Source organism: Triticum urartu, chromosome 6A (genome assembly GCF_056163025.1).
Source record: "Triticum urartu cultivar PI428250 chromosome 6A, HENAU_Tu73, whole genome shotgun sequence".
Taxonomy (NCBI): Eukaryota; Viridiplantae; Streptophyta; class Magnoliopsida; order Poales; family Poaceae; genus Triticum; species Triticum urartu.
The window spans coordinates 45,431,343-45,457,460 of NC_141878.1; the positions used below are offsets into that span (position 1 = coordinate 45,431,343).

Below are 26,118 nucleotides of genomic sequence, written 5' to 3' on the forward strand. Positions count from 1 at the left end.
TTCAAATTTCTATGAACTTTTTTTAAAATTCAATGAACTTTTTTCAGAATCGATGAACTTTTCTCAAATTTGATGAACTTTTATCAAAGTCGATGAATGTTTTTTCAAACTCGATGAACTTTTTTAAAAAAAGTTGAACTTTTTTCAGAATCGATGAACTTTTTTTCAAAGTCGATGAACTTTTTTTAAATTCGATGAACTTTTCTCAAATTCAATGATTTTTCCCAAATTCGATGAACTGTTTTTCAAAACGATGAATGTTCTCAAATTAGTCAACTTTTTTTCATATTAATGAACTTTCTGAATATGTGAACGTTTTCTAATTCATGGACTTTTTTTGAATAGACTAATGTTAATTTGCTTGTTCATGATTTTTTTATGAAAATCATGTTTATCCAAATTGACTTTCCTTCTTTTAAAAGAAAATCATGTTTATCCAAATTGTTATCAAATAATAGCAAAAATATAATTGATACACAGATAGCGCGGCTACTATCATTCTTATAATGTTCGCGCTGACTTGAGACAGAACTATGTGGCTAGTCCAGTGGTTCGCAAGATGCTTGAGGAATCTAGTGTGTGGGTTCGATTCCACGTAGGGCATCTTTTTGGAGCGTTTTTGGTTTTTGGTGTGAGCAGCGAGCGCTTCCGTTTTTGCCACGTGATGGGCCAGCCCATATCAGGAAGCGCGTGGGTGCCAGAAACTCCAGCCGGCGCTGAAGGCGCCGGTTAGGAGCTCTCAAATTTTTATATAGGCTTATCAAAAACAAAATGCTCTTCCCGGGCGCTGGGCCTCGGCCTCGCATGGCGTTGGGCCGCTGGCGCGAGCCAGGCCGCCGCAGCGCTGAATCAATCGATTAGAAACTGGATCGTGAGGTAGTGTGTTAAAAAAAGAAACTGGATCGTGAGAGTTCAAAAAAAAAAAGAAACCGATTGCAAAAGGCAAAAACTATCGCGTCGCCGTAGCTACAGCCTATAGGAGGATCCACCGGCGACTGCCCAAAAGCCGGCGCTACCAGCGCCACCTTCGCTGCAAGTCACCGTCTTGTCTGTAATTCTGTATCTGAATTTTTACAAATACATCGATTTTCTTTGCTCTTAGTCCTCATCTAATTTGGTAGAAACTGCAGGACATTGCTGCATTTGTCACAAAGCCCATCAATTCTGAGTATTTCTATTAATAGAAACTGCAGTCCATCATTTTTTTTGTACATCACGCCCATCTAATTTGATTGTTGCGGAATGTACTAGTTGATTTTACTCTAAACAATTGGAAGGAATGTGGTATAGACAGCAGTAGTTTCTTAGAAACCTCACCAAGTGAAAGACCAATGCATCTAGGTGAGTCTGTAGCAGCCTATTTTATAAAATCAAACTGGGCCTCATTTTTACAGATTATATTCTTAACCGATAAGAAATATTCTTTTAAACGATAGGCCCCATTTTACAGATCAAAGCATGTACGCATGGCGCACACTGAACCGCAAGCAAGATAAATTGATACCGGAGCCCGCCAAAAGATAAGTGCTCTTTAACCGGGGCAAAGTCAAATGTGCTCAACCTAAGGCCTTGTTTGGTGGAGGAGGTTTGGGGAGATTTGGAGGGGAATATCCTCACAGGGTTCAAATGTTGGGGAACGTAATAATTTTAAAAAAATTCATACGCACACACAAGATGATGATGATGCATAGCAACGAGAGAGGAGAGTGTTGTCCACGTACCCTCGTAGACCGTAAACGGAAGCGTTTATCAACGCGGTTGATGTAGTCGTACACCTTCACGATCCGTCCCGATCAAGTACCGAACGTATGGCACCTCCGCGTTCAGCACACGTTCAGCTCGATGACGTCCTCGCCTTCTCGATCCAGCAAGAGGGGCGAAGTAGTAGATGAGTTCCAGCAGCACGACGGCGTGGTGACAGTGTTGGTGAAGAACAATCTCCGCCGGGCTTCGTCTAAGCACTACGAAAACTACGAGGGAGGATAAACTAGAGGGGACGGGGTAGCCGGCACACGGCTTGATGTTTCTTGATGTCTCTTGGGTGCTAGCCCTAGCCCTCTATTTATATATTGAGCCTTGGGGTCAAAACTTGGAGTAAAAGCCTTCACAAAGTCGGTTTCACCCGAAAGGCAAGAGTCCTTCTCGGACTCCAGGGCCAGACGCCAGGGTTCCCGGCGTCTGGACCCAGACGCCAGGGACCCTGGCGTCTGGCCCCTGGACTCCGCAAAACTTCCTTTTGCGCTTTCCATAAACCTTGTGGGCTTTCCCCTTTGGCCCAAATAAAGTGTTCTCGTATCCAAACATTTCGGGAAACATCCGGAACCCCTTCCGGTGAATTCCGGAACCCTTCCGGTGACCAAACACTATTATCCCATATATCAAACTTCATCTCCGGACCATTCCGGAGTTCCTCGTCATGTCCGTGTTCTCATCTCGGACTCCGAACAACATTCGGTCACCAACATACATAACTCATATAGTACTATATCGTCAATGAACGTTAAGCGTGCGGACCCTACGGGTTCGAGAACTATGTAGACATGACCGAGACACCTCTCTGGTCAATAACCAATAGCGGAACCTGGATGCCCATATTGGTTCCTACATATTCTGCGGAGATCTTTATCGGTCGGACCGCATAACAACATACGTTGTTCCCTTTGTCATCGGTATGTTACTTGCCCGGGATTCGATCGTCGATATCTCAATACCTAGTTCAATCTCGTTACCGGCAAGTCTCTTTACTCGTTCTGTAACACATCATCCCGCAACCAACTCATTAGTTGCAATGCTTGCAAGGCTTAAGTGATGTGTATTACTGAGTGGGCCCAGAGATACCTCTCTGACAATCGGAGTGACAAATCCTAATCTCGAAATACGCCAACCCAACAAGTATCTTCGGAGACACCTGTAGAGAACCTTTATAATCACCCAGTTACGTTGTGACGTTTGGTAGCACACAAAGTGTTCCTCCGGTAAACAGGAGTTGCATAATCTCATAGTCATAGGAACCAGTGGCGGCGGCAGGGGTATTCACGTGTATTCATGTGAATACCAAAGATTTGGCCCAAAAAATTTATTATATGTATTATTCGGCGACCCACAAGCCTACAGCCCAGAGCCCACCAGTATTGCAGCCCACATAGCGAGTCCAACACGCTGACCACCTCGGCACCTCGTTTCGCTGATTCGTTTGACCTCGACCCGAATCCATTCCCCAGTCCCCACTCGGTCGTTCGTTCCCCAACTTAACCTAGCGCCTCCTGCAGCGGCGGCGGCGAGCAGCGGCAAGCGGAGCCGCCAGCGGCCGGCGTCCGACGAGCGTCCAGGTTCTATTCTCCTTGTCCATGTCTTCTCTCTCTAGTTCTCTTGATCTCTTCCCCTAAGAAAGTAAGAAGGCCAGCCCCCAGCCAGATTAAAATGATTACTAGTACTAGTTTGCTGGCGTTTAGTATCCGGACAAATAGCAAATCTGCAATCGTTCTTAAGGCCAGCCAGTTCCTAATTTAGTATCTGGTCACTAGTTTGCTAGACTGCAGTTTTGCTATTTTAATGTAGTTTGCTGGAGCGACCAGCAGAGCAGGTTGCTTGCTTCTTCCTAGTACATATTACTGCTAGTACATCTAGTTTGGTGGAACGACCAGGTTGCTAGATTGAAATTTTGATATTTTAATTTTTAACCTACAATTTTCAGAGTGTATATTTTGGTAGATTGCTAATCTATCTTTTTCTGATCTTGTATCATAGATGAAGAAGAAGGGTGTTAGCATTGTTGCATTGTGGGAAAGAGCTTCAAAGGCAAATAAAAGAACTTCCACATCTTCACCAAATCCTCCTGATGTTGAAGTTGAGAGCAGTAGCATTCCTCCTAATGTTGAGAGCAATCTGCAACTGGCACTAGTGCAAGCACATGAACCGGATGATAGTCACACAGAACCTGAGAGTGGCTCCCCAGCCCCAATTATAGAAGATGATGAAGCAAATGATGAAGTTCAATTTGAAGTAGATTTGGACGCACTTGAGTCAGATCCCGGGAAACGGATCCCCATCTCTAGGTACAATGTCAATGACCAGGATAAAGTTAGAAGGAGATACATCGAGTTGGGGGCATGTCAACCAAAGAAACATAATTTTGAGTACAGAGACATAAGTGGATTACAACGTCGCTTTTGTCCTTCTTGGTTTAAGGATTACAAGTGGCTTGAGTATAGTGTGAACAAAGAGGCTGCTTTCTGCTTTGTTTGCTATTTGTTCAAGGATAAAACAAAAAGCCCCGGTGGAGATTCATTTGTTAAGGGTGGGTTTAGAAACTGGAACATGAAAGCAAGATTGACAAGGCATGTTGGTGATGTAAGTAGTGCTCACGCTGAAGCTTAAGAGAAGTATGATATGTTCACTACACCACAAACATCAATTCGGGAGTCTGTTGCTTCCAACACCTCACAATACAAGGCTTTGTATAAACAACGTTTGACATGGACACTCAAGTGTGTGAGATTTCTGTTGCGCCAAGGCTTGGCATTTAGAGGACATGATGAAAGTGAAGACTCACTAAATAAAGGAAATTTCCTTGAGCTTCTAAATTGGCTAGCAGGAAATTTTGAAGAGGTTGACAGGGTTGTTCTCAAGAATGCTCCACGGAACTGCAAGATGACTCACCATGATATACAACAAGAGGTGATAAAATGTTGTGCACAAGAGACTACTAAACTAGCCATTGAAGAACTTGATGGTGGTCATTTTGCAATACTTGCAGATGAGTCTAGTGATGTGTATCAGAATGAACAGTTGGCTGTTTGCTTGCGTTATGTTGATAAGAAAGGAAGGGCGGTTGTAAGTTTTCTTGGTCTTGCTCATGTTGAAGATACTACCTCTCAGACACTAAAAGCTGCAATTCAGAAAATGCTTATGGACTACAATTTAACCTTTGCAATGGTTCGTGGGCAAGGATATGATGGAGCTAGTAACATGAGAGGTAATGCTAATGGCCTGAAAAAACTGATTATGGATGAGTCCCCTTCTGCCTACTATGTTCATTGTTTTGCCCATCAACTACAGTTAACTCGTGTTGCTGTTGCTAAGGAGAGTGGTGATTGTACTTGGTTCTTTCAGCAGCTTGCACACTTGTTAAATGCTCTTGGCATGTCTTGTAAAAAGATGAGAATGCTTCGGATAGCTCAGGCTGAAGAACTCATTAATGCATTGGAATTGGAAGAAGTAGAAACAGGGAGTGGGCTGAATCAGGAAGTGGGTTTGGGAAGGCCATGTGATACACGTTGGGGCTCTCACTTCAAAACTGTGAACCATGCCATCTCTATGTATGGTGCACTACGACGAGTCCTTCGCAAGATTGGAGACGAGTACCATGGTGCGGAGGCACAAGCGGCTCTATCCATAGAGACAATATTTCGATCATTTGATTTTGTTTTCATGGCACACTTGATGCAAGAAATATTTGGATACACAGATGAGTTGTGTAGAGCTTTGCAAAAGCAAGACGAAGATATTGTTCATGCTATTGAGCTTGTTGGTGACACAAAGTATTACTTGGAGGCTTTGAGGACCGATGCTGGATGGGATGATTTTCTCACAAAGGTCACATCTTTTTGTACAAAGCATAAGATCAAAGTTGTTGATATGGAGGGTCCTTACTTTCCCGTTGGCCGGCCTAGAAGGGGTTTATGTAATGGTGTGATCAATTACCACCGCTTCAAGGTTGATATGTTTGTGGGTGTCATTGATAGGCAAATCAGTGAGCTGAATGGCAGATTTGATGAGGTAAACACGGAGCTACTTTCTTGCATGGCAGCATTCTGTCCACTTCATCTATTTGCTGCTTATGACCAAGATAAGTTGGTTAGGCTTGCTACAAAGTTTTATGCTTCTGATTTTACAAGTGATGAACTGGCAAGACTTCCATGGCAACTAAACATGTATATTATTAATGTGCGTAGAGATGAAAGGTTTCAAAACCTGAAAAATCTGTGTCGGCTTTCAGTTATGCTTGTTGAGACAAACAAGCATGAACAATATCATATTGTTTACAAGCTTCTTAAGTTGGTATTGATTCTGCCAGTAGCTACTGCTAGTGTTGAAAGGGTGTTCTCTTCAATGAGCCATGTGAAGAATAAGCTAAGGGACAAAATGGGTGATGAATATTTGAACAATTGTTTGGTTACATTTGTTGAGAGAGAATTTTTCAATCAAGTGAAGGATGAAGATGTCATCAATCTCTTCCAAAAAGGCGACCGCAAAGTTATATTGTAAGAAGGATATCATCACTTTATCAATCAAAAGGTACTTATGTATTCATGTCGTTATGGTCTGATACATTGAAATATTGCTATTGCCATTATGCTAGTGTTGTTTTGTTCATATATTGCCAGTGTTGTGTTGTTTGGTTCATATACTACATTTAGAGCAAAAAAAAATTTGGATGAATACCCAGGCTTCATTTCCTGGCGCTGCCACTGATAGGAACATGTATAAGTCATGAAGAAAGCACCAGCAACAAACTAAACGATTAAGTGCTAAGCTAACGAAATGGGTCAAGTCAATCACATCATTCTCCTAATGATGTGACCCCGTTTAATCAAATGACAACTCTTTGTCTATAGTCAGGAAACATAACCATCTTTGATCAATGAGCTAGTCGAGTAGAGGCATACTAGGGACATTATGTTTGTCTATGTATTCACACATGTATCATATTTCCGGTTAATACAATTCTAGCATGAATAATAAATATTTATCATGATATAAGAAAATAAATAATAACTTTATTATTGCCTCTAGGGCATATTTCCTTCATCAAAATCCTCAGAAATCCTTGTCAGCCCATTTGACACGTAGGGATTGAGAAGGCCAATCCTCTCCGTTCCCCACGAATCCCCCTCAATCCATGTGGTACAGAAAACCCTCCAAGGCACCCATGGAACTGGACGCTTGCTTTGCTGCTGCTGTTGTAGGAGGTTTAACCAAATAGAGGGATTTATGAGAAGAGAGAGATTAGTGGGGAATTGAGAGAATTGGGTGAAAGAGAGGGATTAACCAAATCCCCTCAGATCCCCCTCCACTCCGGGGCTACAAAACCCCCCGTCAAACGAGGCCTAAGGGATTGATTCTAGATGGAACTTGGCAAACTAAGGGGTTGATTCCTACAAGTGCACTTCGCAGCTCATGAGTGTACACTACATAGATGGCCAGCCTCCACTTCGAGCGTACAAAATGGAGGAATCAACACCCGACGACCCATTCCTGCATCTCAGCCACCAGAACCTAACTCTAGATACCTGTGAAGCAAGCAATATCATCAGTCAAACAATCTTGTAGTATTATTTATTAGGAAAAGCCGATGGAGTTATTCCCCTAACTTTTGCATGACTCAAAACAGGAATCATTAGATTCATTGTCATTGCGCAAATTGTGCCAAAAGTTCCAATGGTAAATCATCTCAGCATTATTAGACAAAAAAAAGCATTAGAAACAGAGAACAATAGGTAAATTGTAGCGTAGTGGCACACCTTCAACCTCTAATATTACATACTGCTGAGTAGATCCTAAATGAACAGCGGGAATATGGCGGTCGCATGGAGTAGGAACTAGGAAAGCAAGAAATATATCTGGTTTCATATATAACTTGGATTCAGCATCATTAGGTCCTCCTCCAGGAAAATAGGATCAGCCCCCGCGTCGTCGTTCTCCAGGGCGACTCGGGCGGGGCATCTCACCCCCTGGCGCAAGGCCTCCTCCCGGCGTTCACCCATCCGCCGCTGCCTAACGCATCCCCGGGCAAAGCCTACTCGGATCTGGCGGCGGCGGGCCGCGGCTCTTAGGGCATCGTCATTCCTTGAACTGGGGGATCGGGTGGTGGCCGACGGCGCGGCGCTGCCCCGGCACGCGTCGCCGAGGTCTGAGGTGGAGGGGACGGCGGTGGTTGCGGGCGGATGCCGTTGGCCGGTGCTCCTGGTACGTACGTGCAGCGGCGGAACAGGGTGCGGCGGCGCGGCTCCGTCGGTGGTTGGGCGTGTTCGTGAGGCCCGGTGGCTGGCTACCGGCCATGGTCGCCGGGATGTGGACGACGCGATGGCGGGTGCGGCACGCCGGCAATTGGGCAGAGACGCCCTTGTCTGGGTCCTTGATACCGCGGGCAACTCCGGGGGAAACCCTAGATCTCATTGCGATCGAGCGATGGCGGTGCTTTAGCGTCGTAGTCCCTCTTGAGGGCATCGTTTTTGGAGTTTTCTCAGGTTCAAGGGACTAGCGACGCCGGAGGTGCACTGCCTGGTGGCGCGGCTGCCGATGAAAATCGCGCCGACTTCGGTCATGGCGGACGATGGCGACGTCTCCGATGCCGTTTCCTTGTTGAGGCATCGTCGTTGCAGTTTGCGTCATCATGCTCGGGATGTTCCGGGGGAAACCCTATGTCTAGGCCTCCCGGATCGGACGATGACGACACCTTTGGTGTCGTTCTCCCTCCTGGGGGCATCGTTTTGGAGCAAGTGCTGGGTGGAGGGGACTACTGGAGGAGCGGTGTTACATCTACCGCAAGGCCGACGGCGGATCCCGGCGGCATGGCGCCGCGGAGGTTTGACGATGGGAGCATTGGATATGGACTCGCGCAAGAGGAGGAAGTTGTCTGGCGTCATGGTGGCGTTGATGGCAGAGACGCCTGGCAAGGTCGGTGCATCAGTTCTGCTCTGAGGATGGACCGAGAGAAGATGGAGGTGACGGCCCCTACAGTGTGCGGTGCTCACTGAGAGTGTGCCAGACCGGTGTGGGACTCAATCCAGGTAGTGGTTTGGATGGGACACCCGGCTTTAGATGTTAGGCTTTGGTGCGATATCTGTTTGGTATTAGGCCCGGACATATTCAGCACGCCTTCATCAAGGGGTTAGGAGTAGCAACAACGTTACCAAGATGGTGGCTTCTGGCTTATTGATGTATCATCTTATATGGTCTTTGTGAATAATTAATAATATGGCTGTATGCATCGTCCAGATGCAGAGGCCGGGGGTACATCCTCCTTTAAAAAAAATACTTTTCAGAAATGAACAGAATCTCTATCTTCCTATAAAAAAAGTCTTTCTCCTAACTAAATAGCTATCCTCAAGTAATATTTGACGAAGTAATATTTTCAGCGTTACTTTTATTTCCAATATGCTAGTAAAAAATGTTACTAATGACTGAAACAGTTTTTAAGATGAATGTAGTCATGTAATTTTGATCAGATGCTCGGTATGAACTATTATCTGGTTGGGCAAAGTGAAGAAATCAGACCGCGTAAAAAGCATAACCATACATATCGTTTGGATTTTGAACAAGTCAAATTGTATCAGCGGTCAATGGCCAATTATGGCCAATTACAGTATATTCAAATTTGGTAGACAACGAGTGACATGCTAATAAAATGTTTAACCAAGCAACCGCACACTAGAATAATTGTCCATGAAACTACAATAACTGTAAGCAAAACGACAAACAACAGTATAAGATTTAATGAAGCCATACTACTTAAATATTGTCACAATCATTTGTTCACTAGGTATCACAATGGGCATATGAAAGCAGTTTATATGGTTACATTGCCCCGAGTAGAAGCTAAAAGAACAGCGGGCATATGAAAGGCTCATGGTACATGGAGTAGGAAAGACGATCTTGTTTCTACCTGCAGGCATAATTTTTACAAATGTACGAGCGGGTCACTTACGAATCGAATTTCATCAAAATGCATGTTGTACAAGCTTCAAGCAAGATCATGCATCATCTTATTAACTGAAACTTCCTTTGATCCAAAGTGACTGCCATCTTTTTTACTCTTCACTCTTGACATCAAGCAATAATTTCACCACTAGTCTAAAGATATAATATGCTACTCCCTCTGATCCACAACCTTAGTTCAAAGCTGCGACACTTATTATGGATCGGAGGGAGTAGTAAAAGTAAAAGATGCTAATAGCAACAAAAGCAGTAGTAAATTGAAGAACTTAGACTTGTCATTTTGATCCATGTTTGATACTAAGTATTAAGAATCCATGGTGGCCAAAATTGAAGAACTTAGACTCAACACAAAGCATAACCACATGTAGTTTGGCCAATCAAATTATATTAGTGGCTAATGGCCAATCAAAAATGTGCTGGAGTCCTCCTGAGGTGGGTGTGCTGAAGGTGAACGCCGACACAAGTTTTATAGAAGGTGTGGAGCGGGGGAGTACGAACTTGGCTATTACTCCCTCCGTTCCGAATTACTTGTCGCAGGTATGGATGTATCTAGATGTTTTTTAGTTCTAGATACATTCATTTCTGCGACGAATAATTTGGAACGGAGGGAGTAGAAAGCATCAAGGTCGGCTAAAGCTCGGGTAATTGGAGGCCTATGCTATTCGGGATGGCGTCCGGCTGGCTCTTGATCTGGGCCTCAATCGAGTCATTGCTGAGAGTGATTCTCAGGAGGTGGTAACATGCAGAGCAGGTGATCGAGGGCGCTTGTCTCAAAAAACAAAAATAAACATGATCCAGAGCGCTATGAAATTAAGGTAATATGCCAGAAAATCAACGAGCTGGGTAGAGGGTTTACTAGCCTTGAGAGAGGCAAATGAGGTAGATCACCATTGTGCTAGCAGGCTACTTTGGTCAGGAGAAAATGTCTTTGGATCGATTAATATCCTCACAAAAGAAAAGAAAAAAGACTAGCGTATTAAACAACTGGCAATGTCTCCTTCGAATCTTTCTGTGACACATGAGGACACATTGTTATCAAAACTCAGACCAAGATGACATATTCTAATAGTCAATTGATAATGTTATCCTAAAAGATGGCATGACCTCTCAAAGAAAAGATCGTCAGCGTTCACTTGCGTACCCTTTAAATTTCCTTGTCCCGAGACACACGAAGAATCAAAACCATCATGCTAATTATCTGAGCTGTGCTTCAATTCCATTGTATTCTTTTTTGTCCATACTATTTATCTGCAGCATATCCAAGCTAAGATTGCCTGTCATTGGTGTACCAGGAATTAATAGTTCTTCAGAACAACAACCAAGCAGCAATTCATCTTCTCTTTTTTGCGAGGAACAATTCCATTCTTCAGAACAAACTCGTAAAAATATTTCAAACATTAGCCAACTCATAAATCCTTCACCTCACCAACTCACAAAATGCACGACCATCAAGCAAGCAAGCACGTACTACTATTTGACTGAAGCAAGTCACTGTGCCTTTATCATGCCAGTTGGCTTATTGTGTCCAGAAATTATATAACAGAGCAAGTTAGCAAGTCATCTGCTTCTGTCAGCTGTAAAATGTGTTCTGCTTCATCAGACCACTCATGCAGAAGTTTTTTTTCGCAACGGATGCAGAAGTTTGTAGATCTCAAAGCAAAGATGCCTATCAGTGCAAAGAGACATAAAAAAAAAGTTCAACAACTTACCCAAGCCTTCCCACCATCGCAAAGGAAGCAGTAGGCAGTTGCATTCCAGCATACATGAGCAACTTCCATCTCCAGGTCACAGTGATGGGATTCAACATTCATTAGTCACAACTAACCAAAGTAAGCTTACCAAGCTCAAAACCAGGTACAGATTCAAGCAAACACACGCACAAAGTACAACATTGAAATCCCACGATGCTGATACAACACGGAAGGTAATCAAACGCATGCACAAACTAAAATGCAAGCAAGTTCACTTCAGAGCTGAGCACTGTATGCTGCTAGATAGAGGTTGAGTTTTCCATGTCGAGCATACAGATGGAAGGAACTATACTCGACAGACCATTTCTGCATCTCAGCCACCAGAATGGAAATGTAGATACCTGCGGAGCAAGTAATATCATCAGTAAAAAACTTGTACCACATACAGGAAAAGTTATTGGGAGTTATTCTCATAACTCTTCTATGACTCAAACCATCACAATTGTGCGTGTCATAAGCTCCAGAGTTAAACCATCACAGCATCATTGGACAAAATCAACACATGAAACAGAGAACAACAGGCAATATGTAGTGTAATAGCACACCTTCAGCTTCTGATATTGTAAGTTTTTGGCAACACTGTTATGCGTAGAGGCTCATGGGGCAGGATAGCAGGTTTCTAACTCTTGGGCATACTTTTTAGGAATGCAAGGGCTAGCTAGTCACTGAGAAATCGATTTTCATCAAATTCTTGCAGTACAAGCCTCTAGCAAGGGATCATGCATCATCTTACTATACCTGAGACTTCCTTCAGTCCAACATGATTGTTATGTTTTTACTCTCTATGCCATCAAGCAATACATTCAGAGTCATGCTATGCACACGGCAAATTTTGAACGATTCACACAAAAAGATTGAATCCGGCCGGACATGCATATGAGTGAGAAGGGCACTCGCCACTGGATTTGCACGTCGTGCACAGCTCGGGCAGAAGTATCATGTGTGGAGCAGTTTCGATACATTCACCACCACTTTAATAATAATATGTTAGTAAAATTCAAAAAAACGGCATCAGTGATAGAATCAATTTTTATGGTGATTCTAGTCCTGCCAAAATTGAAGTATTAATCATCAATAGTGGCCAAAATTGAAGAAATTATACACCACACAAAGCATACTACCAATAGTTTGGACCAGCCAAATTGTATTAGTGGCCAATGGCCAATTACAGGTTTGCTGGATAAGTAGTCGCATGCTGAGAAAATGTTTAACCGAACAGCCTAAAACTAGAATAGTCGTCCATAAAACCAGAGTGACTGCAGTTAAGAAGATAGACAGTAGTATAAGTTTAACGAAGGCGTACTCTTAAAGTATTGTGACAATCATTAGTTCACTACTAGGTATCACAATGATCCAAAATAAGCAGCAAAGTGAAATGGCACACCTATAAGTCCGCTTAAAAAAAGGAATTTGAAACCAGATGCATTGGCAGTTATCAATCACTTATGAAGACGGGACAACATTCAGATCACACTAGGGCATGATAGACCCATGAACAGAAAAAAACAGAAGTTAAAGGCAATTCAGCAAGAGCAAAGGTAAAATAGAAATATATCCCGGAAGCACAACAAAGGATTAGTAGTTCATTTACTACCACCTAGCATGAAAGCATTCTCATCTGGCTAAGAAAAAAGAGCATTTTCATCTCTGAGCAGGCATCGATATTTGCACAAATAGGGAATGAGGAATGGTCCTAAGCTGCCAGTCAATGGAGGGGCTAGAGGGAGAAGAGCCCACCCACTACGAGCAAGAACTTGGGGAGTACACTGTAGGAGGTAAAGCGTAAGCAAGGAGGCTGAATGGAATTGAGGGCAAACAAAAGAGCACATTCAGTAGAGAGGGGGTAGAAGATCAGCAATTTAAAGGCACGGGGAACAGAACGGAGAGCTGCTGAGGAAGAAATGAGAAAGCAGGGCCTGGAGAAAAGATTCAAGATTTAGCCTGGCATCAAAGCATGATATGAGGTGGCTAGGTGGGTAATAACAGACCAGCAGAGCAAAGAGTGTAGAGAAAATCTTAAGAGTCCTTGCTTGCAATTTGGTACTTGAGAAATTACATTGCAGTAAAAAGGGAATCAATGCATCTTTTTAAGAATAGCTCAGATACCTAAACATACATGCAAACGATAAGCTTACCTACTCAACCAGTACATCACATAGCATATCTAACCGGAAAATCATCTTATGTGCTGTGCAAGAGATCAGCTCCATCATGTCCACCACCAATGCTTGTTTCTGCAAGCATAAGAAGTCAAGCAACCAATGACATTCAAATGAAAAGCCAAATGGATATGAGGAGGCATCAACAGGATACTATTTATACAACATTAGGGATACACAAACAAAACCATATCTACTGTCAGAGTTGGTAAATAATCTCATCTTATCTTGAGAAATAAACTGCAGCTACCTCATACAATTCATGTGATGAGGCACGAACTAGCATGACGCTAATGCTGGTTTCAGAACAACACAATGTCGGCGATTGTCACAAGCGAACAACCTGACTTGGTTAGTAGCAAAGGCATGTACAGCTGCATTATTTCGCATACATCAATACACAGGCAACAATGAAATTTAGTTCAACTATCACAGAAAGAATTTGCCAATCTTGGTATCCATTGTTTTTTCCTCGAACATGCACCCAAATGTGTGACGTTGTGCATTAGAAGAAACGGCAAGATGACCCAAAAGTTCAAGAGGCTGAAACTCAATAAAACAGAAACAGAAGACAAAAGGAAAAAAAATAAAAAGGCAGCCCGGTGCACGTAGCTCCCGCTTGCACAGGGTCCGGGGAAGGGCACAAAAGGAAAAAATAAAACAAAGAGAAAACTAAAGCAAAACTGGGGCTGCGCCAGGGAATTAATCCAGCGGCCGGCCATGCTGGCGCAGCCATCTCAGAGCTTTGTCTCTATCCATTGTTTTATTGTATGGGTTTTCATATAATAAAGTAATAAAAACAATTTGCTAGCTCTGACTTGAACCACACAAATTACAGAAATGAAGCTTAGCAGTAAGTAGATCAGTGAATCCACCACCTGGCTATATAACATGAAGAAAATTAGATACCACTAACAGATACTCCCTCGGGATTTGAAAGAAAAGCATGAGATCTTGAGCGAAGATTAAGGAGGGCAACTGCAAGTTATTTCTTTCCATGTTTACCCCTGAGCACAGAGATTGAGAAGGAAAAAGTGGGCCTCCGCTTTACACCCCTCCGTTTCTCACGCACGAATTACGTGACACATGTGCAGGAGGAAGACAAAGGGGCGGAGTTTGTATGGGAGGGGATTTAACGCAAGCCGGTTTTTCAGGATGGGGAATGGGATAAGCAGGGTTAGTTTTGTCCATCGAACGCTAATAACCTTTCCGATACCCTTCTTTGGCGCAAAATGGTTGGTGTTTTTTCCACACCTTCCTTTCAAATAAGGAGGGAGTACTACTTTACAGATCATAATTATAACATAAAACGCTACCATGCAAGCATAAGAAAAGAACTCCGCATAGCTTCATCGCAATATGTTGAGGGTGTCATCAAGCATCAAAAGAGAAGTGTCATGAGACTACTTATATGGAAGTTTATAAAGAGTATGCATTTTCATCAACCAATTATTGAAAACTAACTTTCTTTTGTTATACAAAGGTTGTAAAGCAAGCTATTACCTGCAGTATAGACACTTTCGAATGGTTGATAGAAAGAGATTCTGGTTTCCACGAGCTTCTTGAGCTGCAACGACTCAAGCTGGAACATGAAGAGACTGCCTTCTGTCCACATGAGAGCCACATTATTCTCCTCAGCAAATCCTACTATCATTGGAGACTCTCTCTCCTTTGAATCCAGCGGAAATAGCTTGTCCATTTCAATTGTTCTTCCCAGCACCCACGAATTAAAACAGTCACAAATGACCTTCGTCTTCCACAATTGAACACTGAACTTTGATACAAATAGGAAACCAAGCCCTCCATCATCTGCCCGCATAACCGAGAAGTTGATATCACTGTCATACAAGTCGACCGGTGCAGGTATCACGGCTAGGCTGTCCCTATCCAAATCAAATTGGAGGATGTTGTACGAGCTATCCCGAAGCCACCAGTAAAGGGAATCCCCAACCAGCACAGCGGGTATGTTGCAAGAAATCATGGTCGGACATTCAAACGGTGGCAAGTCTTGTGCTTGCAATTGGAAGCGGGATTCGGACGCCGGTGGAAGCGGTGTTGAGATTATATCACTCCATGTGTTGGTCTCCGACAAGTAAGCGCTGGCGATGGCTCTTGTATGGTCTTGTGTCTCGGTGGTGCTTACCAAGGCCACCAGGAAGTGGTGGTCGTCTACGGCAGAGCGAAGCACCGCCCCGCCGATCGGGCTGTCCGAGTCGCACCCGAATCCCGGGGGGACGGCAATCCAGTGCTTGTCGCCGGTGACGGGGTCCCAGACCAGCAACTGGTTCGTGGGTCTGTTCAAGATTAGCACCAGGCCATGACGGCTTCCAAGGGACCTGAACCAGTCGTCGTCGCCGCGCTGCAGGGAGAAGCGCCCGGGCGGGACACGATCCGGGGCCTCGAGGGTAGGCACGAAGGAGCGGCAGCCGTACATGTCGAAGAAACCGAGGAGCGGAGGGTTGGGGCGGTGGTGGCGGCGGAAGCGGCGGAAGAAGCCGGGGTCGGAGGCGATGCGGCGCCAGCGATTGGAGACGAGCGAGGCGCGAGGGAGGGAGGACGGCTGCGGGGGGAGGCGGAGGAGGATCTCGGAGAGGAGGTTCTCGTCCTCCAGCGGCGGCGCCGCCGTCGGCAAAGGGTGGGGGCGGCTCATCTCGCCCTACTCACTGTTTTTTTTCCAGATCTGCCCTACTTTGCTCACTGGTGCGATGTGGGGTGTGGACGTGTGGTGGAGTGGATCTGATGCACTGAAAATCTGAAATGAAGTGCGCCCCGTGAAAGAGACGGAAGAGATGCTGGGCTGGACAATGGGCCACGGTATAACAATGCGACGTGCATCCTTTTTTTCTTTTGATTGAAGAAATTCCAGGCTTTGCAGCCCCTGAAAAAAAGAAGATTGAAGAAATTCCAAAAGAAACCCGGTGTATATAGAAAAAATTAATGTAAAAATCATACTATAAAATTCTACTAATAAATAATATACTGACTTGTGAACTACCAATAGGATTTTTTGTGTGTGGATCCATGATAGCAAATAGTAGGTCCAATTTTTGTCCACATATATTTGTTCTTTGCACAGCCCAAGAATAGACATATATATTAATATACAACCATATATGTCAATAGTTGACATATTTATGCAGATGCAGATTTGGTTTTAGATTTTTTTTTTCCTTTGAGAGTTCGAAGTTGATTTTATGTTTTTTTAGTAAGTCTGTGGAGCATAGTACCTATTTTACATTTGTTTTCGACGCACACACAAACCCTAAAAATACGGAAGGTTAATAACAAGCACGAGTTTTAATAGTGAACACCAATAAGGGTAGATGGGAAGCATGCTTAGAGATGAGTGTGGGCAATTCACAACGGCTTCAAACATTAAACTCAACTTTGTGCAGAGATGATTGTAGACTTGGCTTTACTGTGTAGTCTCTAACTCACTTAAAAGATCTAATTGACAAATAGCTTAGTTGTTTGTATGGCGGCGATCCAAACTATGTTATAGGGGAGACCATCCTTGTGAAGGTGATATTCGAACATTTGTCCTCGGTAGGCAGACATATGAGCTCATAATTTAGGGTTGACGACATGGCTTGACAAACCCACCTTCTTTTTTTAGGGGAGGACCATTGTAGCTAGCTTTATTAAACTCAAACCACAGCTACATCGTTTGTAAGAAACTTAACAATAAACCCCGGGGGTGAATCAAACCAAACTGAAGGCTGGTTTTTCATGACCCCTGCTAGCTAGCACATATGCTACTACATTAGATTCCCTATTACAAAACACAACACAAGCCTTTCCGAACTCACTTAAATCTTGACGGCAGTCTTCTAGAATAGGCGCTGCAACCATAGAGTATCATTCATCTTGATTAAGAGCCTGAATTGCTGCCCCGTACATACTGGTGTTAGGACATCCTCACCTTCTTAATGTAAGAAAAAAGCTCATGTTTATGTAAAAAAAACAGAACTCTATCTATGGCATTTTTGTGGGCCATTGAAGCCTCTGAAATAATAAGATTGTATAAATGCCTCCTAAACGGGTTTTGAATGATGATCTCGCTGACATGGCACGTACATGAGGTGGTCCATGGGGCAAAGGAGTGCTCCAAAACTTGTTTGGAGAAAAAACAAGCAAGCTATAGTTTTATTTATTTGTTAACTAGTCATCAAGTCACAACTTACGTGTCACAAGAGGAGAAAAGATGCTCCAAAACCTGGGTACCTACGTGTTTTATTACTCTTTTAACTAGCCATTAAATAGATTCAGAGTAGAGCATCCCTAACATAATTGTCAAGGAAGTATATATACTTTTTCCTTAAGGCCTTGTTCGATTGGCAGAGAATTGAAGGGCGTTGACAGGGATTGAGGGGGGTTAAAGCCTCTATGAGTGAAAGTCCCCTCAAATGCTCTCCAATCACTTTGGGGAGGGATGCAACCAAAGAAGGCCTAAACTACATTAGGGGGTGGGGTGATCATCTTCTGCCTAACGGCTCGTCAAACGTGTGGCAGTGCGCCTGTTATGGCGCTGCTAGAAGGAGGGCGTGAGAGGGCCGGCCGGGGGCCTTTTGCCCACGGCCGGGCAAGATGAAAGGGATTTCCTTCTTAATTCTTACTTGATTAGATTGATACATCTCCTCTCTTTATATAGAGAGGTTTACTTGACTCCCAAGCAAGGCTTACTTGACCCCTAAGCAAGCGACCCTTATCTCTAATTAACCCTAAGACTAAAGGGCTATACCGCCAGCCCAGGCCCATTAGCCTCATTACGTACTCTAACACTACACCCCACCTGGACATGCAGCTTGTCCTCGAGCTGCAGCCTAACCAATTTATAACCATGACTCGACGCAACACAAACCTAACATCTAAAAACAAGCCTTTTACATCTCGGCTTGTTTTATTACTCTCAACCTGAAATGGACTGGGACGCTTTTATTTGGGACCCCTGAACATAAAGTGGACACCATCCGCACGTCGAACGTGCACATGCACAGCCACCTGGATCCCATGGATACCATCTGGACAAAAGGAGTGCATGTGTATGGCCACCTGGAAGTGATCGCAAGAGCGACCAGCAGAGGCGCCCTCGCGGCGGCCGGCGGCAGAATGCAGTGGTGCTACGTGGTGCGCTCCTGTCGGTGACACCATGCCTTCTCCCCACTGGACGGCTGTTGGTCTGCACCGCACAGAGAAGAGTGGAGGGCTGTCGGTGGAGAATGGCGAGGAGGGGTGCGCCCCTCCCCCAACCGCCGATGTCGCAAACTTTGAGGTCGCTGTCCGTGGGAGAAACAACATGCCCAAGATCCCCGACGCAGCGGACGAGATCGAGGTCCTTTGCGCAGCGAAGAGCAATTGGGAGGAGCGGCAGCTGCAGACCATGCATCTCTCCCACAGGCCGACGCGCTAGGAGGCCGCGCGTAGTAGCTTGCAGCCTCACCGCCGCCGACACGTGGCGGGTAGTGAGCCAAGCCGGAAGTGGTGACGGCGACGGCGGGAACTTGATCTGCTGGATGGGGATGCCCTGGGGAAGCGGTGATGGCGACGGCGGGAACTTGATCTGGTGGATCGGGACTCCCTCCGGCGCAGTCAATGTGGGGCCGAACCTGATCGGCGGTGGCTGCTGCAGCCGCAATGGCTGCTACAGTGTCGTACCGGGCAGCGGCAGCGGCTGCTGCGGCGGAGCGCCGAGCGCCATGGAGGCCGCTAGGAGCGACGGCTGCCACTGCAGCTAGGGTGGGGCGGTGGTGACAGTGGGTGGCAGCTGCAGCGGCCACTGCAACCACGGCAGTTGCTGGATGGGGGCGGTGGGCGCGGGAGGCGCGGCGAGAGCCGGCGCCGGCCACGGCGACCACTGCGGGGTGGTGGCGGGCGGCGGTTGCAGCTGCAGCTGAGGCTGTAGCGGCCCAGCGAATGCCGCGGAGGCCGCTACGTGTGGCGAGTACCACGGCAGGGCTGGCGGCCCGGTGGCGGCGACCGGCGGCAGGGGCGGTGGCCGCCCGTAAGGGCTGGCCAGGTACAGCCGGATCGTCTGGACAGCGGTGACGAGGTCGTTGAGGGCCCTGGTGACCTCCTCTGAGGTGTAGGCGCCTGCTGGCGGCGCGGCGGAGGGCGTCGGCATCTGGGCAGTGGCGGCGCCGGAGGTGAGCAGCGGCGGGGATGGGAAGGGCGGCAGCGCGGTGGTGGCGGTCAGCAGCAGAAGCAACGGGGTTGGCAGCTGGGAAGACATGATCGAACCGAAGCTAGCTGATACCAAACTGTTATGGCGCTGCTAGAAGAAGGGCGTGAGAGGGCCGGCCGAGGGCCTTTTGCCCACGGCCGGGCAAGATGGAAGAGATTTCCTTCTTAATTCTTGCTTGATTAGATTGATACATCTCCTCTCTTTATATAGAGATGTTTACTTGACTCCCAAGCAAGGCTTACTTGACCCCTAAGCAAGCGACCCTTATGTAACGCCCCGGATATAACTTTCCTAATTTGTACTCCAACTCTTACCGTTTCCGGCGTTAAGTTATATTTATTTCTCGGGTTCGGGTCTTTGTCTCCGTGTGTTGTTTTCTTTGTCATGCATCTCATATCATGTCATCATGTGCATTGCATTTGCATACGTGTTCGTCTCATGCATCCGAGCTTTTTTCCCGTTGTCCGTTTTGCATTCCGGTGCTTCGTTCTCCTCCGGTGATCATTTCTTGCTTTCTTTCATGTGTGGGGATTAAACATTTCCGGATTGGACCGAGACTTGCCAAGCGGCCTTGGTTTACTACCGGTAGACCGCCTGTCAAGTTTCGTATCATTTGGACTTCGTTTGATACTCCAATGGTTAACCGAGTGACCGAAAAGGTCTCGTGTGTGTTGCAGCCCAACACCCCTCCAATTTGGCCCAAGACCCACCAAACTCTGCTCCATGTCCTAGAGCGTTCGATCACGATCGCATGGCCAAAAACTGCACCTCATTTGGACTCTCCTAACTCCACTTATGCCTATAAATACACCCCCCATTCCAATTCACGGATGAAACCCCAAAACTCCTCCTCTCGGCCGTCGGACGCGTCCACGCCGCGCCGAACGTGTCCAGCCGCCGCTGCCACCTCGCTCAGGCCAATCGGGCTTCGCCACGTCAGCCGGCCGCCGCCCTCCACCAACCTCGCGCCGCCTCCTGGCTTGCCCCGCCGCCTCTCCCGCGCGGGCCTGGGAGGCCCAGATCCGACCCTCCCAGCCAGGGTCGCCGCCGCCCGTTTCCTCTCTCCCGCGCCGCCCCTTGGCTCCAGGAGCCCGCGCCGGCCACCGCGCGCCTCCGCCGGTGTCGGCCGCCGGCCGGATCCGCCGCGCCTCGCCTCAGTGGCCCCGCCAGCCGCACGCCTCCGCCGCCCGCCGCCTCGGCTTCCGCTCCGCCGCCCGCCTCCGGCCGCCCCCACCGCTCCAGCCACGACCACCGCTGCCGGCCGCCTCTTCCTCGCATCTCCGGCGAGCGCTTCGACTCCGGTGAACAGGGACCCCGGCGATCCTCGTAAAGCGTGCATATCTGAGATCTGTTTTTTTTCGGTTGACTTTCGTCTCTCTAACCCTAATTTTTATGCATACTTTGACCGGCCGTATCTCCGCATCTGTAGCTCCGTTTTGGGCATGTAGTATATCAAAATGTTAGTCTCGACGAGTACATCATTTTATTCCATTGCATCATTTTCATTTGAGTTCATCTTGATGCCCGAAATGCTGTTAGAAGGAGGCTTCGTGAGTTAATTGTCAGATCTGCAAGTTCATCTTAGACTTTTGTCATTTTTGACATGATTATTGTGTGCATGATATGCCTGTGAGTCCTTCATATGTTTTGTTAAGAATTTTGTTATCTTTCCAGAGGTGTAACCCATGAATTTTTAGGATGTGTGTGGTGACTTGTGCAAGCTTGCAAAGTGAGGCACCCGGTAAATCTGTTTCCAGGGACTTAGTAGTTTTCACTAAGTCTGGGATTATTCAGTTCATGATGCCATATGTTCAGCTTGTTTCCTAGTGATCCGTGCCTCTTTTGAGAATGATCAGTAAAGGAGTTTTGTTAACCATTTTATGCTCTATCCAGCCATGTCTTTGTTTGCAATTATGGAGCACCCTAGCTTGAGTCAATCGAGCTCTACTTTTGCTTCGTGGTGAATCTGGGCAGATCGTAACTCGTTTGCGATTTTGCCGATATTATTGTAGTTGATTCGTGCATGCTATGCCATTGTTATTGCCATGTCTAGCTTGAATTTTATGTCTTCTTAATGGATGTATGCTTTCCTTGCCATGACTTGCACCGTGGTGAGTGCATCGAGCTCATTTACGTGCCTTCGTGAGTTATATTTCAGCATGTCTCAGTTTTCACTAAGTCTGAAAACTGATTGTGTTTTAGCTATGTTCGTGTGCCCATTAGTATATTTTGTTAAACCTTTTGGCCCCGGGTCACTTTGGGTCTTTTGTTAAGCTTGTTGAGTAGCTCGATGCCATGTTCTTACTTGTCTTAATCAGGTCATGTTTCATGTTGTTTTGCTGCTCCGAAGAGGGCTTCGTGATCTGAAATTTCAGACAAGTGTTAGTTTCACTAAGTCTGGAATCTGTTTTGCATTTGCGTTTTTGCCATGCTTGTTTGAACCTCATAATGGATGAATTGTCCGTAGCTCAGTGCTAGACTTTTGTTAAGCATCTTGTGTACATCCCTGCCATGCATTTTTTGTCATGTTTGGGTGCTGTAGCATGTTCATCTCATTGCATTTAGATGCCTACTTGCTGTAAATCGCAGACCGGTGTCATTCTTAAAACGCTTGCCATTTTCAAACCGTAACTCCAATTCCGATGATCTTTATATTGTTTTCAAGCGATTTCGTCTCATCTTTCCAGTGGAACACTTGGAATTCCAAGTTGAGGCCAGGTTCATGCATTTCCTATCATATCTTGCATTTTGCATCTCGCATCGCATCCCGCATAGCATATCATCATTGCATCGTATCGCTTGATCCTTGCACGTGGTTGATTGTATCCTTGTTGCTTGTTTGTCTTGTTTGGGTAGAGCCGGGAGACGAGTTCGCTAACGAGGAGCCCATTGAGTTTGCTCTTGAGGATCCAGTCAACTCTGACAACTGTGCAGGCAAGATGATCATACCCTCGAAATCACTACTATCTTTGCTATGCTAGTTTGCTCGCTCTTTTGCTATGCCAATGCTACGATGCCTACCTTTTGCTTGTCAACCTCCCAAATTGCCATGTCAACCTCTAACCCACCATGTCCTAGCAAACCGTTGATTGGCTATGTTACCGCTTTGCTCAGCCCCCTCTTATAGCGTTGCTAGTTGCAGGTGAAGATTGGAACCGTTCCTTGTTGGAACATTTATTTACTTGTTGGGATATCATTATATTGCTATGTTATCTTAATGCATCTATATACTTGGTAAAGGGTGGAAGGCTCGGCCTCTCGCCTAGTGTTTTGTTCCACTCTTGCCGCCCTAGTTTCCGTCATATCGGTGTTATGTTCCCGGATTTTGCGTTCCTTACGCGGTTGGGTTATAATGGGAACCCCTTGACTATCCGCCTTGAATAAAACTCCTCCAGCAGTGCCCAACCTTGGTTTTACCATTTGCCACCTAGCCTTTCCCTTGGGTTTCGCGGACTCAAGGGTCATCTTATTTTAACCCCCCCGGGCCAGTGCTCCTCTGAGTGTTGGTCCAACCTAGAGCACCGTGCGGGGCCGTCCCTCGGCAACTTGGGTTACGTTGGCTCCCGTATGCTTAGCTTATCCGGTGTGCCCTGAGAACGAGATATGTGCAGCTCCTATCGGGATTTGTCGGCACAGCGGGTGGTGTTGCTGGACTTGTTTTACCATTATCGAAGTTGTCTTGAATTACCGAGATACCGAGTCTGATCGGAACGTCTTGGGAGGAGGACTATTCCTTCGTTGACCGCGAGAGCTTGTCATGGGCTAAGTTGGGACTCCCCTGTAGGGATTGAACTTTCGAAAGCCGTGCCCGTGGTTATGGGCAGATGGGAATTTGTTAATGTCCGGTTGTAGATAACCTGAACCTTAATTAAATTAAAACGAATCAACTGAGTGTGTTACCGTGATGGCCTCTTCTCGGCGTAGTCCGGGAAGTGGACACGGTGTTGGAGTAATGTTTGCGCAGGTTGCTCTCTAGTTTCTCGCTCGCGCTTTGCCTCCTCTTCTCGCTCTCTTTTGCGTATAAGTTAGCCACCATATATGCTAGTCGCTTGCTGCAGCTCCACATATATTTGCCTATCCTTCCTATAAGCTTAAATAGTTTTGATCGCGAGGGTGCGAGATTGCTGAGTCCCTGTGGCTCACAGATTCCTACTATACCAGATGCAGGTCCAGGTGATTCCGCTCCAGGTGACGATTATGAGCTCAAGTGGGAGTTCGATGAAGACTCTCAGCGTTACTACGTGTCTTTTCCTGAGGATCAGTAGTGGTGCCTAGTTGGGGTTTGATTCGGGGCCTTGTCACATGTTGGGTTCTTTTCTATTTTGGCGCCGTAGTCGGACCATGAGTGTTTGAATGATGGATGTTATTTATGTACTTTGATGTGACGTGGCGAGTGTAAGCCAACTATGTACCTGCCCCTTTTATTATATATTGCATGGGATGTTGTGATGATTGCCTAACTTGCGACATTGCTTTCAATGCGGTTATGTCTCTAAGTCGTGCCTCGACACGTGGGAGCTATAGCCGCATCGAGGGCGTTACAAGTTGGTAATCAGAGCCTTCCCCGACCTTAGGAGCCCCATTGCTTGATCGTTTTTAGCGGCCGAGTTGTGTCTAGAAAAATGTTTTGAGTCTTTAGGAATTATATATCGGAGAGTTTAGGAATTCTTTTTACTTCCCAGTCTCCTCATCGCTCTGGTAAGGCATCCTGACGTAGAGTTTTGACTCTTCTCTTCTCAAATTTCACTAAAAAAATTTTTTAGGATCACGCGAGTATCTTGGAATCGTTCCGATGGCTTATGATGAGAATACTGTCTTGGTGCCTCCTGTCAGGGGTTTAGTGGAAGTGTCCCGGGGAGTTGAGCTCTGAGGTGTTGTCATCATAATTTTATCGTTGCAATTCTGGAATACTTGAGATATGTTCGCCGACATCGAAAATCTCTTTTATGCAGTTCGTTGGTGAGATAACCTCGACGCCACCCAGTACTGGGGCGGGAGTTCGGGAGTATCACCATAACTTGTATAACGGATGCTTTTCGAAGGTTGAGGTAGATGGTTTCCGAAGGTTTCTTGGTTATGTGTTGAAGGATGGATACAGCTGGATGTAGGATTTGCTAGTTTGGGTGAGATATTATGCTTCCCCCGTATCCCCAACACCTGATTGCATAACCGGAAAGGTTCAGAAGTTTCATAGGTGGGAATTCTAGTAGCTCTAGTTCTTCTTCCACGGATATTGGTTTGAGATTGGGATTTCTTACCGATTATTCGTTCTTGATCCATACCTTGTTGATTTATTTCTCTACCTTAATTCTACGTGGCTTCTCAATTTATGGATATGTGACCATTTGAAGAGGAATGCATTCGTTCATTTTGTTCGGATGTGAAGACTATATGTTGCAATTTTCATTCCGTTGGATTCAGCTTCAATATTTATCTGTCAATGTGCTAATGGTGGTCAACCTCTTCAGGATGGCTCCTCCAACGCGCACGACTCCGAATCCTGATCCGCCACCGCCTCCACCTCCTCCAGAGGCATGGCAAGCTGTGATGGCCGCAACCAATGCAAACACACAGCTGATCATGCAAATTCTCCAAGAGCGCAATCAAGGCAGTTAAGGGAATCAAGGCAGCAATCAGAGTCACTTTGCTACACTCAACCAGTTCCTTGCTAACGGGCCAAAGACTTTCAGCAATTGTGTTGAGGCAACCGATGCTGACGATTAGCTTGTGGATCTGTGTAAGCATTTCGAGTGCAGTAATGTCAGGCCTGAGGACTTTGTCAAGTTTGCTTCCTTCCAACTGAAAGATCAAGCTGCAGAATGGTTCCAGCAGTACAAGGACTCCAGAGGTGGACGTGTTATCACTTGGGATGATTTCCGTCGAGATTTCCGAGCTCATCATATTCCGCAGAGCGTGGTTGAAAGCAAGCGTGAGGAATTCCGCAATCTGAAGCAAGGCTCTTTGTCTATCTATGACTACAACAAGTTGTTCCAGAAGCTTGCCCGCTTTGCCAAGCAGGACGTGCCTGATGAGAAGAGCATGATATATCAGTTCAGGGGTGGTCTCAGAGAAGAAATTCAGCTCGCTCTTGTCCTCTCTGAGCCCTTGAGGTACGATGAGTTCTACAACATGGCACTGAAGCAAGAGGCTGCTCAGTTGAGGTGTGATGCTTCCAAGAAGCGAGTCAGAGATGCTACTCCTTCCTCTACTCAAGTGGCCAAGCAGCAGAAGCTTTGGCTTCCTCCTCCTCCATTCCGTCAGCCGTATCAGCAGAAGAGCAAAGGTGGCAGTGGTTCTTCCCACCCAC

General features: G+C 46.0%; 2 protein-coding genes and 1 pseudogene across 3 annotated transcripts; 1 reads left to right on the top strand and 2 right to left on the bottom strand.

Moving 5' to 3' along the window:
* Window positions 1-4,175: 4,175 nt before the first annotated feature.
* Window positions 4,176-6,267, top strand: LOC147963765 (uncharacterized). The gene has a single exon (XM_087528293.1). The coding sequence runs from the start codon at window positions 4,390-4,392 to the stop codon at window positions 6,265-6,267; it is 1,878 nt and encodes a 625-aa protein (XP_087384419.1). The 5' UTR covers window positions 4,176-4,389.
* Window positions 6,268-11,467: 5,200 nt separating this feature from the next.
* On the bottom strand, window positions 11,468-16,368 carry LOC125514875 (F-box protein At5g03970-like). 2 transcript variants are annotated; one of them, XM_087531184.1, is made up of 4 exons: window positions 15,279-16,368; window positions 15,134-15,235; window positions 13,638-13,705; window positions 11,468-11,814 (listed from the first exon to the last, which is right to left on the bottom strand). In XM_087531184.1, the coding sequence occupies exons 1-4, from the start codon at window positions 16,278-16,280 to the stop codon at window positions 11,688-11,690; spliced, it is 1,299 nt and encodes a 432-aa protein (XP_087387310.1). In that variant the 5' UTR covers window positions 16,281-16,368; the 3' UTR covers window positions 11,468-11,687. The 2 variants fall into 2 exon arrangements, with proteins under 2 accessions (XP_087387310.1, XP_048536201.1); XM_048680244.2 differs by having other exon boundaries at window positions 11,468-11,812; window positions 13,607-13,705; window positions 15,134-16,363.
* A 1,997-nt stretch (window positions 16,369-18,365) lies between these two features.
* Window positions 18,366-19,859, bottom strand: LOC147963766 (uncharacterized; annotated as a pseudogene).
* Window positions 19,860-26,118: the final 6,259 nt, after the last annotated feature.

Excerpts from the sequence above, each read along its gene's own strand:
- LOC125514875 (XM_087531184.1), bottom strand. The coding sequence starts at position 16,280 with ATGAGCCGCCCCCACCCTTTGCCGACGGCGGCGCCGCCGCTGGAGGAC. Across the intron at positions 13,706-15,133 it reads CGAAAGTGTCTATACTGCAG|AAACAAGCATTGGTGGTGGA; the intron begins GTAATAGCTTGC and ends TTATGCTTGCAG. Across the intron at positions 11,815-13,637 it reads CATAAGATGATTTTCCGGTT|AGGTATCTACATTTCCATTC; the intron begins AGATATGCTATG and ends TACTTGCTCCGC.
- LOC147963765 (XM_087528293.1), top strand. The coding sequence starts at position 4,390 with ATGTTCACTACACCACAAACATCAATTCGGGAGTCTGTTGCTTCCAAC.